The sequence below is a fragment of the Castanea sativa genome, chromosome 5, assembly GCF_040712315.1.
Source record: "Castanea sativa cultivar Marrone di Chiusa Pesio chromosome 5, ASM4071231v1".
NCBI lineage: Eukaryota > Viridiplantae > Streptophyta > Magnoliopsida > Fagales > Fagaceae > Castanea > Castanea sativa.
Window position 1 is genome coordinate 27,286,420 of NC_134017.1, and position 16,668 is coordinate 27,303,087.

The 16,668-nt window shown below is 35.4% G+C and overlaps 2 protein-coding genes across 4 annotated transcripts in view; one reads left to right on the top strand and one right to left on the bottom strand.

Annotated features, from left to right (window-relative positions):
* Positions 1–582: 582 nt before the first annotated feature.
* LOC142634389 (uncharacterized) lies at positions 583–3,305 on the top strand. The gene is made up of 2 exons (XM_075808680.1): positions 583–865; positions 2,731–3,305. Exons 1-2 carry the CDS (start codon positions 623–625, stop codon positions 2,914–2,916), a joined length of 429 nt encoding a protein of 142 aa, XP_075664795.1. The 5' UTR covers positions 583–622; the 3' UTR covers positions 2,917–3,305.
* A 4,792-nt stretch (positions 3,306–8,097) lies between these two features.
* LOC142636400 (uncharacterized) overlaps positions 8,098–16,668 on the bottom strand; it is a 33,714-nt gene continuing 25,143 nt past the window's right edge. For 2 of the 3 annotated variants that reach the window (XM_075810611.1, XM_075810610.1), the window contains exons 9-11: positions 12,208–12,299; positions 11,980–12,076; positions 8,098–8,501 (exon numbers count right to left, since the gene is read on the bottom strand). In XM_075810611.1, coding sequence (XP_075666726.1) covers positions 8,456–8,501; positions 11,980–12,076; positions 12,208–12,299 — 235 coding nt within the window. In that variant the 3' untranslated portion in view covers positions 8,098–8,455. Of the gene's footprint in view, positions 8,502–11,812; positions 11,843–11,979; positions 12,077–12,207; positions 12,300–16,668 lie in introns of all 3 variants that reach the window. The other variant, XM_075810612.1, reaches the window with a different exon arrangement.

The following is a 16,668-nucleotide window of genomic DNA, read 5'->3' on the forward strand; positions in this document are numbered from 1 at the left end:
AAAAGCCTCCATAAACTTAGCTTCCATAAACTTCGAGCTTAAACTAAGCCTTGAAGAACTTCAACCTAAAAGCCTTCACATTCGAATACTTGAAGAACAATAAATCTCAATAAATCTCTAATTAGCTCAAAGCTAAAGATTTGTTGTGAAGACCATTCAATCCATTTTCCAACTAAAATGAAAGAGATTTCTTGTTCGAGTCAAGTTCAAAGAAGATAGAATCATAGGGCATTCATTTGCAAAAGATTCAAAACAGAGATTGTGCTTGCTACTTGATTAATACAAAACTATATTTGTAGAACACTTTTTTTGATTGTTTGATTTTCTATTATTGAAAATTTTGATATTTGTGGAACACTTTTTTTAATGGTTTGATTTTCTACTATTGAAAATTTTGTGTTTACAAAAGGACGTGGCTGTTGTGTGCGGAAAAAAATAAGGTAATAATTAAAAAAAAATTGATGTTTTAATAATATATAATTTAAAATAGATAATCAGATGGGTGTTTTGAAAAAAAATAAGGTAAAATAGTAAATGTAAGTTCTAAAATAAACATAAATTTATGCAACTGCTTTTACACCTATCTGATTCAGATACACAGTTCCACACAATTGTCCAGATAATGGCAGCATCTGCCACAGCGAGCGGAGGAGCTCGTAAGCTCTGCTACTCCATGTCCCATTACCGCCATTTCGTCCCTACAGCAAAGAGAACCAGTACAATCAAGTTCTTCGTAGAGAACCCAGTTCACTTCTCAAGGACAAGGGTCAAAAGCACGATTCCCATCCGAGCTCTCGACCCTCAAAGAGATGAAGAAACAGAGAACCCAAACATCAATGACAAAACCGGTGCTTTCACATCCCAGGTTACTCTCTTTCTCTCATATATATTTCTATATACATTTCAAATTTACCATTTTTCTTTTGTGGGTAACTTCATATTTGGCCAAAAGATCTTTTTTTATTTTTATTTTTGCATAGCCCATACTTTTACTAATTTGTTTGTGAATTTTAAGAATAATTCTTGCATAATATATATTCTACTTATAATGGGTTTGTGACATATTTCTACAAATTTGAGGTTAATTAGAATGATATGTGTTAAGGTCACCAAGTTTGTTCGGTTCGGGTCCATTGTAGCTAATGATTTGGATATCGAAAAACGCTTGTATTCCATAGTCAGTACTACAATTTTTGTTAGCAAATTGCTGAATTAGAGAAGATATGAACTTTAGATACATGTCAAGAGGTGCGTGTCTTTTGAGTTTTGAGTTTTGAGTCCAATTAAAGAGCATGTGTAGACATAAAATGTGGCCCGACTTGTGATACATTTAGCTTTTATTTGGATATCTATATTGTCCAAAAGTTTTATTAAAACTCTGGTTATCTATGTTTACTGCTTCCTCTATTGGATGATAGGATAAGTGCTAATCTGATGGAATTGTTGAAGACAGTAGTAACTACCTTTTTCCCCCAATCAGGTTCAACTTCACCAATCATTTCCCTTGTCTTAACCAGAGTTGAAAATTTTTCTTCATCGTCCACAGTCCACACGAATGAGTTATGTCTTGAAGTTAGAACTTATTTGGTGAGGCTGCTACATACAGAATAACAATGATACATATATCATCCAAAAGCCTGAATGCATAATTTTCCTTGATCAAGTATCTTTCACAAACTAATAACACCTCAAGGCTTTCATTGGTTAGATCAAGAGGATTGGAATTTTAAGTTCAGATGGAGGTGGTGGGGAAACCAACAGTTTGTTTGCTAGCATGCTTTTGCATTTCATCCATGTTTAAGAATGCAACACAAGAAAGATAAGTTTGTTTTGATCCTGTGTGACCTTTTGAAAACTATGGTGATAGTTGCTAATAATACTCTTAAAGAACTTAATATTGATTAGGAAAACTGAAACAGTAACAGAAACATAGCCACATAAAGGAGGGTTTACATGATTAAGGTAGTCACAACAGGCTGAGGATCTCAAACCCACAGAACAAGTAAATTCAATTATGCAGTCTTTGGATGTATTTACACAATATAACCATGTTGGTAGCTAAAGTTTCATTCATATGCATGACCAACTTCTATCTCTATTCGAAAGGAAGATCCAATGTAGATCCAACTTTTTATTCAATCATGGGATCTGGGCAGTTCCAAGGGATATCGCTACACTTCTTTCTCCTCGAGAAATCTTGCATCCCTTATGAGACAATACTAATTCTTATGATGTAGACTTATTGTTTGTAGATCGATTGGAGTATTGTACTGATAAATAGCTCTCTTAGAAGAGCAAAGCAAGGACATTGAGTGGAAGAAATGGAGGTTTGGGCTCTAGAGGGGTTTGGTTTTGCTCATAAAGTGGTCATATTAGAGCTTGCCAAAAATACTTGGTAATACAATATAATGAATATGATACAAATAGTAATCGAAGATTTGTAGTTTTAAGGTTTGTCAAAGTTTTTTGGTGATCTCCTATTAAGGAAGAGTAAAACCTAGAATCTCTTGTTGCATGAACCAATTTTGGTTAATATACATATGCAGTAAAATTCTCAAGTCTAGTCTTGAATGTATACAGAAGAAGGGACCGTTGATGCCAAGACTGGTTGATTAATCTGTCATCCTAACTTTAAAGCAGGTTCAACGGACTGTATTATAAACCTTTTATTCTATGATGGTTTACCCTTTCACATAGTCTAATTACTACTACTTTCCTTGGTGTAAGCAGGAAGATTGGGAATATTTTTGGAAATTGGTAGCTGGTTCAGTTGTGGGTGCAGCAATAATCAAGTATGGAAGTGTAGTTTTTCCAGAGATAACCAGACCCAACATCGTACAGGCTCTGATTATGATATCAACTCCCGTCATTGTAGCTGTTTTTCTTCTGATCAAACAAAGTCGCGCAGAGAGCTGAAGCTAAGAACAGAATCTTGTATATAATATCCTTCTATTACATATTCTTTCTTGCAAGAGTGGAATAACATGAACCATTTTCTAAAGTCAATTTTCTAAAAAGAAATGTCCCTGCAATCAATTTTGCCCTTGAAAGTTACCAAAGACTAGCTAGAATTAAAACTTGCAAGAGGTGATTGAGTTCAGTAATCATGTCATCTTAGGATTGAATTGATGTGTGCTAGATTCCAAATTCCCTGTTGAGAGTGATGTTACCAATATGTACACACACTGGAGGTTCTCAACTTGTAGGTAGCCTATGTGACTGTTACTTGAAAACAAATTTGGATGATACCCTCCTCCTCGACGTTTCATAAAAGTTTGTGTGCGCACGCGCATGCATATATTACTTTAATTTGGAAAGGATTAGATATAGACTATAGGTGATGCATTCATATTTTAATTTATTATTTACCTTCTTGGTTTGCAATGCTTCAAGTGACCATTCTATTTTTTAAACCATGTTAATTTAGTAAAAAATAATGTCGCTCCATCAATTTCATTCATGGTCTCATCTAAAGACATAGATAAAGATATTATTTATTGATGAAATATCTATTTGCATTGGACAGCTTGACAATGTACTCTCTCTCCCTCTCTCCATAATAATGCCTTGAACTGTTGAATACATTAGATCCAATGGAATCAACAGTTTAAAAGGGTGTAAAATTTGAGAAGTTAAACCTAGCGAAACTAGAACTCATCCCTTATTTGAGAGAGTTAATTGGCTGGATATTCCAATAGGAGCAAAATTTAAGTACAGTACTTAGATGTTATTCCTTAAGTAATGCTTTTAAGATTTTGCCGTTTGGATTTTTTCTCATGGGATGAAAGTTTATTTTTTAGTTAAATAACATTTTTAAATCTAAAGAACGAAATCTATGAAACAACATATAAGGTACTGTATCTAAGTTTTGTCATTTCAACAAAAATGACACATAAAGATACGTCTAGGTTGCAAAATGAGAGAGAGAGAGAGAGAGAGAGTTGTTGCAAGTAAAGAGCACTAGTAGCGAACTAAGTAGAGAACATTTTGTTTTTTCTTCTTTTGGCTTGGAATATGATTTTGAGGGAGAGGTTAAAGTTACACTGTAAAGACAACATCTAGATTAATGTGAAGCTACTTTGATTCAACCTGACATTGAAAGATAAAAAAGATACGGTTACACGGAATTTCCTTCACTTTTGAAAAACTTGGGCGGATTGAATTAGGAATGTGGGTAAGCTTTGTTTCAGGGTAAAAGCTTTGGCAAGAAAGGAATGTTAAGATAGGAAATTAATTTTTATTTCTACAAGAAGGGAATTCTAGTTTGCATTTGGACTACTTTCCCCTAGTAAAAGAATAGCAAGATTAAATCAGTACAACATTGTCAAATTAAATATCTATTTAAACCATGTTAATTTAGTAAAAAATAATGTCGCTCTAGCAAAATTTGACTAATTTGTTGTTTAAATTAAATCAGTTTTATGAGAGCAAGAATTGTTTTGTGAGAAGAAACAAAGAGAGAGAGTGTAAGACCCAAAAACAAATCAAAGAAGAAAGAGAAAGAAGTGATAAAATATTAAGTGCTGAAATTTTTTAATGAAAAAAATTCAATTATAATCTACAGTGACCTATCAAACTTGATGAGCTACTGTTCATGAGCAAAAAAAAAATTGAGTTTTAGAGAGACCGTTGGAGCTCTCTTTTCCTCTTTTTTCCGGTTTCATTCTCTATATTTTGGCTTTACCTACTCTATTGGAGATGTTCTAAGGAGGTTATTGAAAAAGAAGTGAACTGGTCTTCTTGCTTGGCTGAAGTTCTTTGGAAGCCTTCACTTTTGAAAAGGGTTTCTTTCTTTTCAAGCTTGATTCCATTCAAGCCAGAGATGCAATGTTTAACTTTAACTCTAGGCTCTGGTATATGGCTAATCAAACCTTTTTTCCTTAGGAAGTGAAGACTATGTTTGCAAATGGGAAGCTTGCATTTAGACAATATTCCTATTTGGATAATGGTTTTGCAATTGTCTATTGAAGACTTGGGTCCCTAACGTTAGTCATCCTCTCAAAACTTTTAAGTGAACATTCCAACTTTAATATTTATTAAAGTGTTTTAGCTTTTGCAAAAGTATCCCTAACTATCCACACGATAACGTTTCATCCTTTGTATTTCAAAATGCAACTTTTTTGAGAAAGCACTTTTTGAAACCATTACTAAATGCTTAATTTATATTTTTGGCCTCAAAAAGCGCATTTTGGCTTCTAAAAGCTGAAACAAACTATCCACACGATAACGTTTTTGTATTTCAAAATGCAACTTTTTTGAGAAAGCACTTTTTGAAACCATTACTAAATGCTTAATTTATATTTTTGGCCTCAAAAAGCGTATTTTGGCTTCTAAAAGCTGAAACAAACGCGCACTATATTACTTTGACTTTTACCCTAGCATTGATTTAATACCTTTTAACATGCAATGCTTGAAGTGACCATCCTATTTTTAAAACCATGATTATATAGCTTGCAAGTAAAAATTTAAATATTTTCACCATTTTCATTGATATGAATTAGCCATATGATCATTCATATAAGTCAAATTATAGGATAGATGTTGGTTTGATCTAAGGACATAAATAAAGACATTATAAATGAAATCTATTGAAGAAGAAGAAGAAGAAGAGGAGACAACTGGTGTGAGAGAAAGATCAATCTCAACCCAGTTTCTCAACCTCAACGAGTTGCAGACTCAATGACTCGCCAGCACTGCTGCTCATTGTAGCTAGCATCTGGTCACTATAGTTTTTCTGTGCAATTACAAAACAAGGCCGAAAGATTAATTGGGCTATGAACATCATCGTGATAGATATCAAGTTTGTTTGAATCAGTTTCAATGTTAGTCTATTATTATTATGCATAAAGAAGCCATTAATTTTGTTCATAATTTTCCCAAAAAAAAAAAAAAAAAACTTTGCTTGTTGGGCTTCCTCCAATCCTGTTTCTCTTTCTCATCTTCCTTCTTGACATGGAGTAGGACGATGAATAAGTCCCTTTTACATTTGATATTTCTTAATAAAATGTTTTAATAGTTCATTTGGAGAGAGAGAGAGAGAATAAAGTAGATTTAGCCCAAAATTAGTCACTTGTCAACTAACTCTACTCTACTCCCTCTCCTCCCCCTCCATCCAAACGGGTCCTAAAGGAGACCAATGAAAGGTTTAAGGGCCATGGTAATGCTAGCCTTGAGGCTGAACTTGCTAAGTGGATCCTAGATGATGATATGTTTGATAATCCATATGTTGAAACTTTTTTTACTAGAAGTAATAATAGATGTGGGTAGATTTTTAGCAAGATGGATAAAGCTTTGTTTGATCTAAATTGGCTCATTGCTCACCCTAAAACCTTGGTTGAATTTCTTCCTCCTGGTGTATTGGATCATGCTGCCTTCTCCATTTCTTTTGCCTCAAATATTGAATTTGACCCTAATCCATTCAAGTTCTTTAATTTTTCGAACGATCAGGAGGGCTTCCTACAAGTTATGGCTTAGGTATGGAATCAAAGGGTATTGGCACTTTCATGTTCATTCTTTTATGAAAATTGTTGTTGAAACCCAAGCTCAAAGAGTTCAACCACTCTAGTTTGGGGGTTTAGCTCAAAAGGTTTAAATCTGTCAAGGCCCAATTGGATGCTACTCAAGTCAACTTATTAAATAATCCTGGGGTTGAAGAGCAGCAAGTAGCTAAAAGGGAATCACTCCATTTGTATCAATCAAGTAGTATAGTAGAATAAGCTTTCTTCAGACAAAAATCAGGGGTCTCTTGAGGTTTAGATTGGGGGATCAAAATAGTGCATATTTCCTTAGTTAGTTAAAGCTAACAATTTGACAACCAAACCACAAATCTAATAAGCTTGCCAGAAAAATGCAAACAGGTCTGATAGTTGTCTCGTAATATATTTTATATATTTAGAGATATACTAACCATCCTTTGCAAAATCTTTACATTTCGACATCTTTGATGCGGTACTTACTATAACTGAAGTTTAAAATTGCAGGATAAGTTCCTTTCGGATATGACCATGAACTTAACGCATAATAGACAGGCTAGTGATGTTTTGTTCTTTGGGTAGGTTTCCATTGTGTTATGATTTGTTATTTTGAAAGGGGAAATATCCTTTCACATTTGTTTATATCCACTATTTAACATTAATATCCACAATTAATACAAAAATTTTCGCATTTTAAAAATATCCACATTTTACCAAATGAAAAAGAATGTAAAATAATGGACGTGAAAAAACGGATGTAAGAGTATAAAACCCATTTTGAAACTACCTTGGTGATTTCATATGGTGGCCACTGGCCAGTGATGTGTGTTTCCTCACTGGATAATTGTACACGTCTGTAATAAACAAACAGAGCCACCTCAATAAAAACAATTTTTCTTTGGTAACAATAAAAACAGTTTCGGCGTCTATGAATCACAATTACCCTAAATTTTGCTAGCAGCCAGAAAGAAATCCCAAAGATTTTCCTTCACTCTATGAATTATAAAACAGGATGGGCAGGGTGCACCACATAGATCGTTATTTCTTTTTAACTATCGGATATCATACATTTTATTTTTAAAAACCCTCGACTTAATGAAACAAAACAACTAATAATAAACTGTTTACAGAAACCTAACATAACACCGACGGTCAAACACACAAAACAAGTCCAATTAAATATAGGGGGGAAATTCTTCCTCCCTAAAATTTTTAGTTGTGCTAGAATATAGCTAGTGCAGTCTGCAGATTCAAGAAATCAGAAGATCACTTATCAGAGATATATTGAAGATGGACCGGTTTACATTTAGACAAATTTCCATGCACTGTACTTTTCCGTTCCTTTTAGACCTCCAAAATTCAACTTGTAATCTAGCCAAGAGAGAGGTCAGTAATAATCCATAAACTTTGATTTAAGAAAGAGAAACCCCAACTTCGCAAATGGAGGTTTCTATGAAGAGCTGTCCATAAAATCTTTTGAACATTAAGGGCGAACAGTACACAGGAAGAAGACAAACTCCTATTCAACCAATTGTGAGTTATTGATTTGAAATAAGACATCAAGCCTGTATTTTGTTAAATATAAAAGTCTGCATTTCCAACAATATATTTATTATAAAAGAAATAACCTTAACTGATGCAAGAGGATCCTGCTTAGATTGACACTGAATTCCAAATGAATTAGAACATGTACTTTCAATTTTGAACTTCATTTCCTAGATTCTGCTACCCTAACCAACTCATAAGATACAGATCCAATTCTTATTAATTTTCCAAATAACAAAAAATTACAAGTAAAACCAATAAAAGAATATCCACTAGAGTGAAATTTTATCTCTGTTGTACAATGCGGATATGTTTTGATAAGATATGGAGCAAATAACTGGATGGTTCTTTGGGAGGTACAAAAATGAGCCCAACTTGGTTGGTTCACAAGACAAGTGTCAGTGAGTTTGGACCATACCTAATAAGATGTATCAAGACTAGAGATTGTCTTTCAGCCATCTTAGAGCTCCATTTGCAACAGACCTGCATGTTCCGCAACTTTTAATTAATACTATATACTATAATGATGAAGACAGAATTAATCCATAGGAAGAAGCCTATTGAATACAAAAACACAAGCATGAGAGAGAGAGACAAAAGTGTAACGATTAGTGCAGAAAGGTAACAGCATGCCACACTTATGTAAGTGTATAGATTCACTAGTAAGATATAGTGATGTTGGTATACATAATATCTTTTCCTGGTCCCTTCAGTAAGGACCATTGAGGAAAATTATGGGGAGGTTGTTTGCAAGGACTTTTTTCAGAAAGTTCTTGAATTTCAGTAGCTCGGTAACATAAAACAGCAATTAGGTCTTGGTGAGTCTCTGGGCAGTAGAGTCTCAATGGTCTCAACATTAATAGTAAATTGATTGTAATCTGAAAAGCCCAAAATGTTAAAAGGGGCTCACAAACTCAAACGAGGTTATAGGGGGAAATATGGGCCTCATAGAGAAGCTATGCTAGCCTAAAAAAGTAAACCCAAAACAGAGCTAAATACTTGTGCCACATTCAAGCCCTTTGCTAGCAATTTTCAGCATAAAATAGAGGCTCAGATGAACCCCACAAAATCCTGTACGTTTGAAGGATTAAAATTCAAAATGGCTGCATATTCCTCCAGTTGGAGAGGTAATGAATGCTGATGAGTTGGCAAGTAATCTCAGATGCTGTGTCTCATCTCCTCCAATAACTTTCTTTTGGGAGCTCACTTCAAGGCATGGCACATTTGGTATTCCACTATAGAGAGCATACACAAGAGATTGACTGGCCAGAAGAGTCGGTAGACTCACTCTAATCTAAAAGTACATCTTTCTAGCCTTTCAACGTATTTCTTATCTTAATTCTGATTGCCTGTAGGAGTGGCAAAAAGGTTGGAAAAATATCTAGGGTAAAATGGGAGAGGAATTCAAATTCCACTTGGAATGTCTGTTGCAATCCAATTTGCAATGGAGGATTGGGGATTAAATAGCTATGTTTTATTTTATCAACCTTTGCTAGGAAATGATTGTGACGCTATGGGATAGAAGAAAATGCATTATGGAGGAGGGTGTTAGATTTAGGCTTTGTTTGGTTGGAGGGATAGAAAATGGTGGCTTGATGAGGGAATGGAAAAGTGAAGGGATAGAAAAAATTTAGTTTTCCCTAGTGTATTTAGTTGGGCGAATTGAAAAGTGGAGAGATGGAAAATTTTATTTGTTTAGATTAAAAGAAAATTAGAAGATAGAAAATGTAATTTGTATAAGTTTACTCTCATGCATCTATTACATTAAAAAAATATAGTTTGTAAGCCAAAGAAAAAGGAACCAACGCCTAACAGGACAGGATAGGCAGATGGGTAAATTCTCATCTAAGCCACTCTCCTTCCCCAATTTTCTCCCCAATTCAGAGAGATTCCAATATCACCCCAAATGGTGGACAGAGGAAGAAAACACCCAAGCTCCACCAAAATCATCCCCCTCCCCCTCCCAACCAAACACACTTCAAGTGTGATTGGAGAAGCAATATCCTCTTTGAAAGTATAACATTAAGGCAAAGCCCAAGAATAAGGTTCCATGGTAGTTAACTAGGTTTTATGTTTTATTTGTTTATTCAGGAATCAAATCCTTCCTCTTTTGAACCCTAAGGGCCCATTTGGTAGCAGCACTTGAAAACTGGTTTGTGTGATTCAAATGCTGAAAAACAAGGGTTCCATTTTTAAGTTACATGTTTGGTAAGGGAACTCAAATAACAGTATTCAACAGTTCTCACTTTAGGTGATCTAAATCACCTATTTAGAGAACTCTCGAGTAGTTTTCAATGTTCAAGTAACAGTTTTGGGTGGCATTGTTCTAAATAATGTAAAAACTGTGGGACCAACACAAACTGAGTTTATGGAGACAGTACCTAACAGATTTTTTTTTTTTTTGGCATTTTCATTCATGATCTCTCCTTCTCTCTTTTCATCTCTTCTCTCAGACTCTCATCCCATAGCAACAGACCTCTCTCACTTCTCAATTTCATTCTCTCACAGCAAAAATTCCACAAAAGGCAGAGGAACACAACCACATTGCCAAATATCAACCTACATGACCTCCATTGCAGAGATCCAAACTCCATGCCTCATACATCACTGATCCAGCCCCCATTGCACAGATCTAGGAAAAACTGGGAGGATAGAGAGCTTCCTCTCTGTCCAGTCTCCAAATCAATCAAAAATGAAACCAAACCCAAAAAGAATAGAAATCTTGGCTATAAATAAAAGAGAAAGTAGTAGAGAGAGCACTGGGTAAAGCCACCCCCATTGTGGCTCACAGTGGCTGATTGGTGGAGCCATGGAGATCGGGTCATCGGAGCTTGAGAGAACCAGGTAGAGAGAGGGGGGAGCCACCTCGGAGGTGGCTGCTTGTGGCAGCTAATGGAGTTAGGATTTTGATAGAGAGAAAAAGAGCTATGAATGGGAGAGAGTTTGAGAGTGGAGAGCTTAGAGGGAAAACTTGGTTTTATGGGAGGGAGTTTTCTCTCTCTTTGTATAAATAATAGTTAATCTACTGTTTATGTCATAAAAGTTACACACTTTTTCTTAAAAATACATACTCATACAAAACACCTAATTTTGTATTTTTAGTTTTAAAAAAATTTATAGAAACAAATTACTAAACACATTTTTTTGTAATATGAGTACTCAAAAAATGTGTTACACTACGCTTTTTAAACCACAATTTTCACATTATTTTGGAAACAAAAACCCAAACACTCTACCAAACAGGCCCTAACCAATTTTCTAAAAAGATTCTAAACCCAGATCCACAAATTCTCATCATCCTAAACCCACCCACCACGGCTGCACATAAACAAATTCCCCAATTTGTCTTACATCAACTACTTGGAGAGCTGCTGTTCTGATGAGATTAAGGACATTAGATTAGAAGACTAAGTGACAACTTCTCGCACTTTATCATATATGTTGTAGGCGATGGTTCTAACATTTTTTTTTTACATTATCTGTAGGATGGTGAGATTACTCTCAAGGAGAGATTTCCTAACCTTTTCTTCGTTGCTAGGAATGGAGATGTTCAGGTAGTGGTTTATCTAGAGAACAGAAATTGTTGCTTTTATTCGAATCCTCTATTCATCAAGCGTTGCATGATTGGACATTATGGCTCAATTATTGGATGACATATATGCTACAAATATTTGTTGTGGGGAGGAAGATAAATTGGAACCGATCCCTTCAAGAAAAAAGAAAAGAAAAAAAAGGCTTCCAAGTTGTAACAAATGAAATTTGCGGACATAGTCCCAAATATTAAAATAGAATACCTCAAGGACGGTAACAGATGAAGTTAATTCCTGGTATAGGATCATAGTAAGTAGTGGTAACACTCGTTAAGATTAAGTAAATAAATTGTGTAAAACAGTGTGTTTGTGTGTGTGTGTGTGTGTGTGAGAGAGAGAGAGAAAGAGAGAGAGAGAGAGAGGATTATTACCCAGCAAACTCTTTTAACTTATTCCATACATCATTTTGTTCTACTGATTCTTCCTTTTTCTCTGCAACATTTTCCTCCTGATATTCTCTACTTTTAACTGCAGAAGTAAAATATAATACTGAACTTAAGGCGCTAAGCACATATATTTAGCACTTGAGAGAGTACTGTTGGATACAAAAAGGGACCAAAAAAAAAATTCACTCACAAATTACAAATGCAAATACTTACGTGGTGACTGAGTTTTAGGACGAATTCGTGAACGGCTGCTGGTAGTGCTCTTCATCAACGCAAGTTCTTCAAGCAATTCACGCTCCTTGGCACTGCAAATATGGGCAAAAAGTGGAAGAATATAAATTTAGAAAATGAGCTCAAATTCAGTCAACTGAAAAGGAGGAATTTTTCTAATTTATCAAAAGAAATTGGAAAAGATTATACTAGTTTTTTTTAATTACTCTTGGCACTAGCAGCCATAATGATGAAGGGCTAAACATGTATCTTAATTTGGGTCAAGACACTCTGGTTGTCTAACATAATGATGAGGGTTGGGGTTCAAACAACTACAAATTGATGGACAACCCAAAAGATACTTGGGCCCAAGGCCAAGAGATACAGATGAGAATCTAAAATTTCCAGCAAGGCTTGGTGATGCAGGAGGCAGTAAGAAGAAAGATTTCCTATATTTTATTTTATTTTATGTATCAAGGGAAATTTTATAATTTCCTAATATTCTAGGATGGGCTGTGCTTATAGTCTATTGGGTCTTACTTCAGTTTTATTTTAAGCTTGGTTATGTTGTTTGGGTTTAGTAATAAAGCCCAAGGAGTCCAAGTCTAAGTCTTATTAGGGTTTTAAGAAATCCTAGTTCAACTAGGATTAGGTATTAGTCCTCTATTTAAAGAGTTATAGTACTTTCTATTGAGTTGATTAATAATGAATGTTTTCAAAATTTAAGAGCTAAGCTTTCTTTTATGGTTTGTGTGATGCAACCTTCTACGAGGTATGATGCCAGGGAACCCTACGTGTGATGCTTAGGAAGTCTAGGTGTAATTCTTAGAATTTATCTATTTTCTTTAATTTTACTATTCATGATTACTGTTCACAACACTATTCACAGCAATCCAAATCTTGATTTTCACATTTGTTTTCATTCCAAGACCCTACTAATTCTTGTCCCTTTGGAATCTCTATAATCCCTATTATTTTCTAGCTTATTCCCCACCAAAACCTAACCCTAATTCTTCAAAACCCAAGCTATACCAGATTTGCCCTGGTGTTCTAAATCAAAGTTTGTTGTGCCCCCTTGTCCTACGTCAGTTTGGTATCAAAGCCAAAAGTTATTGAAGGAAAAGATCTAGAAGCTAAAAATTCTGGTGTAGCAACAGAAGCTACCTAAATAAAACCTGACCAGCCTATAGAAGTGCCTCAAATTCCAGCAGATTTTTCCAAAGATTGCACCAACTTTTCTTTCAAAGATTTATCAAAACCCTTATGTCCTATGCATGAATACTCTATTGACTTTGTCAAAGGTACAAGTTGTCTAGTTAGCAACATAGGAGATGCTGAGTTGAAGATAGATGCAAGTGATCAACGGAAGCTAAAAGTAATGCAACAAGAATCGAAAGAGATGGAAACTGTTGATGAAGTAGTTGAAATTGAAAGGGAAGATCAAAATTACAAGGCAGAAGTGAAGACTGTAACACTCAAAGCATTTTATTCCCAAGTTCATGTTGCTTGCCAAAGTAGGGTTCTATTGCCAACACCAACTTTTCAAGATATTGATTTTCTCATTCTTGAAAAGTTTAATGGGTCAATTGAATTGGTGGGTGTATCATTATTATCATTGCTACCACAAATGAAGAAACAAAAAGAAATTCAAATTCAACGTGTTTTTTCAATGTCAATGATGCACTTCAAGAAACCTAAATTCTTTTTACTTCAACACTTTAAAACTCGAGGTCGAGTTTTCTCCCACCAAGGGAGAATGATGCAAGAGGCAATGAGAACACTGAGAAGACAAATTTCCTATATTTTATTTGATTTTAGGTATCAAGAGCAATTTTATAATTTCCAAATGTTCTAGGATAGGATGGGCTGTGCTTATAGTCTATTGGATCTTACTTTAGTTTTATTTTAAACTTGGTTATTTTGTTTGGGTTAGTAATAAAGTCCAAGTCCAAATCTTATTAGGGTTTTAAGAAATCCTAGTTTTTTTTGATAGGTAATCAAAGAAATATTATTAATGAAAATAGAAAGTAAAAAAACAAGTTGTTCATGATGATGAACAACAAGAAAAGGATAAACCAAACAACAAATAAGAGGGAAACCAGGAAACTAATCTAAAAGAAAGCATAAACTCAAAGATAGAAGAACAATAAGAAAACCCCAACAACGAGACCACTCAAAAAGACTACGCTGGCATAAAACTTTTAACTCTTCCAAAGTCTTCTCAGTGTCCTCAAAGGAACAACGATTTCGTTCTTAACAAGCAATCCACATTAAGCAAGCAACTTGTAATCAAATTTCAAATATTTGAAGTATGATTCCCAAGCCATTGACAGTAGATTAAAATATGATTTGCCAAGACTACTTTGCAAATTAGACGTTGAGAAGGCCTTTGATCATGTAAACTGGGGATTTCTTATGCAGTTATTAGAAAAGGGTGGGTTCTCTGCTAAATGGCGGTAGTGGATTTTCTTTTGTATATTTACAGTTCGTTTCTCTATTATGATAAATGGCTCACCTTGTGGGTTTTTTGAGAGTTCCAGGGGGTTGAGACAAGGTGGCCCATTATCCCCTTTGTTGTTTGTACTAGTTATGGAAGCCCTTGGGAGGATGTTGGATAAGGTTGTCCATGATGGTCACATGTCAGGCTTTAGTGTGGGTTGTGTAGAGGGAAGATCATTGGCGGTGTCTCATCTTCTCTTTGCGGACGACACTTTGATTTTTTGTGGTGCTGATTTGGATCAGGTCTTGTTTCTCCGTATGATCCTCATTTGGTTTGAGGCAGTTTCTGGTCTAAAGATAAATTTGGGCAAGTCAGAAGATATAACGGAGATTAGCAAGATGGAAACGTCTGTACTTATCCAAGGGAGTAGAGTCACTTTAATTAAAAGCACTCTATCTAATTTACCTACTTATTTTCTATATCTATTCCCTATTCCTGCAACTGTGGCTAACCGAATTGAGAAACTACAGAGAAATTTCTTATGGGGTGGCATTGGAGATGAACCAAAATTCCATTTAGTTAAATGGGCTACTATCTGCAGACCCATTGCTTCGAGTGGCTTGGGGATAAGGAAGATAAGACCTTTTATGAAGCTTTGCTTGGAAAGTGGCTATGGAGATTTGGGATGGAGAGGACTGCCCTTTGGAGGCAAGTAATAGAGGTGAAATATGGCTGTGAATGGGGTGGCTGGTGTACTAGGCCTGTTAATGGTCCATATGGTGTGTGCTTGTGGAAAAATATTAGTCGGGGATGGCCTTCTTTTTCCCGCCACATTCTATATGATATTGGGGATAGGTCAAGGGTGAAATTCTGGCAAGACCATTGGTGTGGTGAGACTTCCCTTGCAGTTAGCTATCCGAAATTGTATAGATTTTGCCGAGACAAGGAGGCTAGTGTGGCAAAGCTTATGAAGCTTGATAATGGAGTTCTTTTTTGGGATGTAAGTTTCTTTAGGGGTGTGCATGCTCGGGAATCAGAGGCATTGGCCAGTTTCATGGATACCATTTATGGTGCTTCGGTGAAAGAGTTTGGCGAGGATAAGATGTGCTGGAAACTTGATAGAGAGAAGGGCTTCTTGGTTAAGGATTATTATAGTCTCTTAGTGGGCTCTAATGACTGTTGCTTTCCTTGGAAAAGTATTTGGAAACAAAAAATTCCTTCTCGAGTTGCTTTCTTTGTTTGGACTACTACTTTGGGGAAGTGCTTAACGATTGACAATTTATGAAAGAGGAAGGTTTGGATATTGGATTGGTGCTACATGTGCAAGTGCAATAGTAAATTGGTTGATCATCTTTTTTCTCCATTGTCCGGTTGCAATGGATATGTGGGCAATGGTGTTTGGATTGTTTGGAGTAAGCTGGGTTATGCCACAATCTGTAGTGGGGCTTTTAGCATGTTGGCAATGTAGATTTGGTTGTCATCGAAATGAATATATATGGATGATTGTTCCACATTGCTTATTGTGGTGTCTTTGGAGAGAGAAATAGCAGGTGCTTTGAAGATAAGGAGAGATCAATCTCAGACTTGAAGCTATTTTTCTTTAGAACCTTAATAGATTGGTTGGCTACTTTGCGGAACCAATCATTTTTATCTTTTCTTGATTTCTTAGATTCTTGTAATTTTTATTCTTGATTGTTTAACCCTTGTACACTCCCTGTGTACTAGGATATTTCCTTTTTTTGATATCAATAAACATATTACTTATCAAAAAAAAATAATAATAACAAAATAGCAATCCCGCCACCAATCCTGGCATAACACAATGAATATTGAAGGTCTGAAGCATAAAAGTCCATAAGGTATGTAACAGGACAATGAAGAAGAAGGTGGTCCACCGACTCCCCATCACAACGACACATACAACATCGATTTGCCAAAGAGCAACCCCTAAGCATGAGATTATCCAAAGTAAGAATCCGACCATGAGCCGTTGTCCACAAAAAGAAAGCCACTCACTTAGGAAC

Excerpts from the sequence above, each read along its gene's own strand:
- LOC142634389 (XM_075808680.1), top strand. The coding sequence starts at position 623 with ATGGCAGCATCTGCCACAGCGAGCGGAGGAGCTCGTAAGCTCTGCTAC. Across the intron at positions 866-2,730 it reads CCGGTGCTTTCACATCCCAG|GAAGATTGGGAATATTTTTG; the intron begins GTTACTCTCTTT and ends TGGTGTAAGCAG.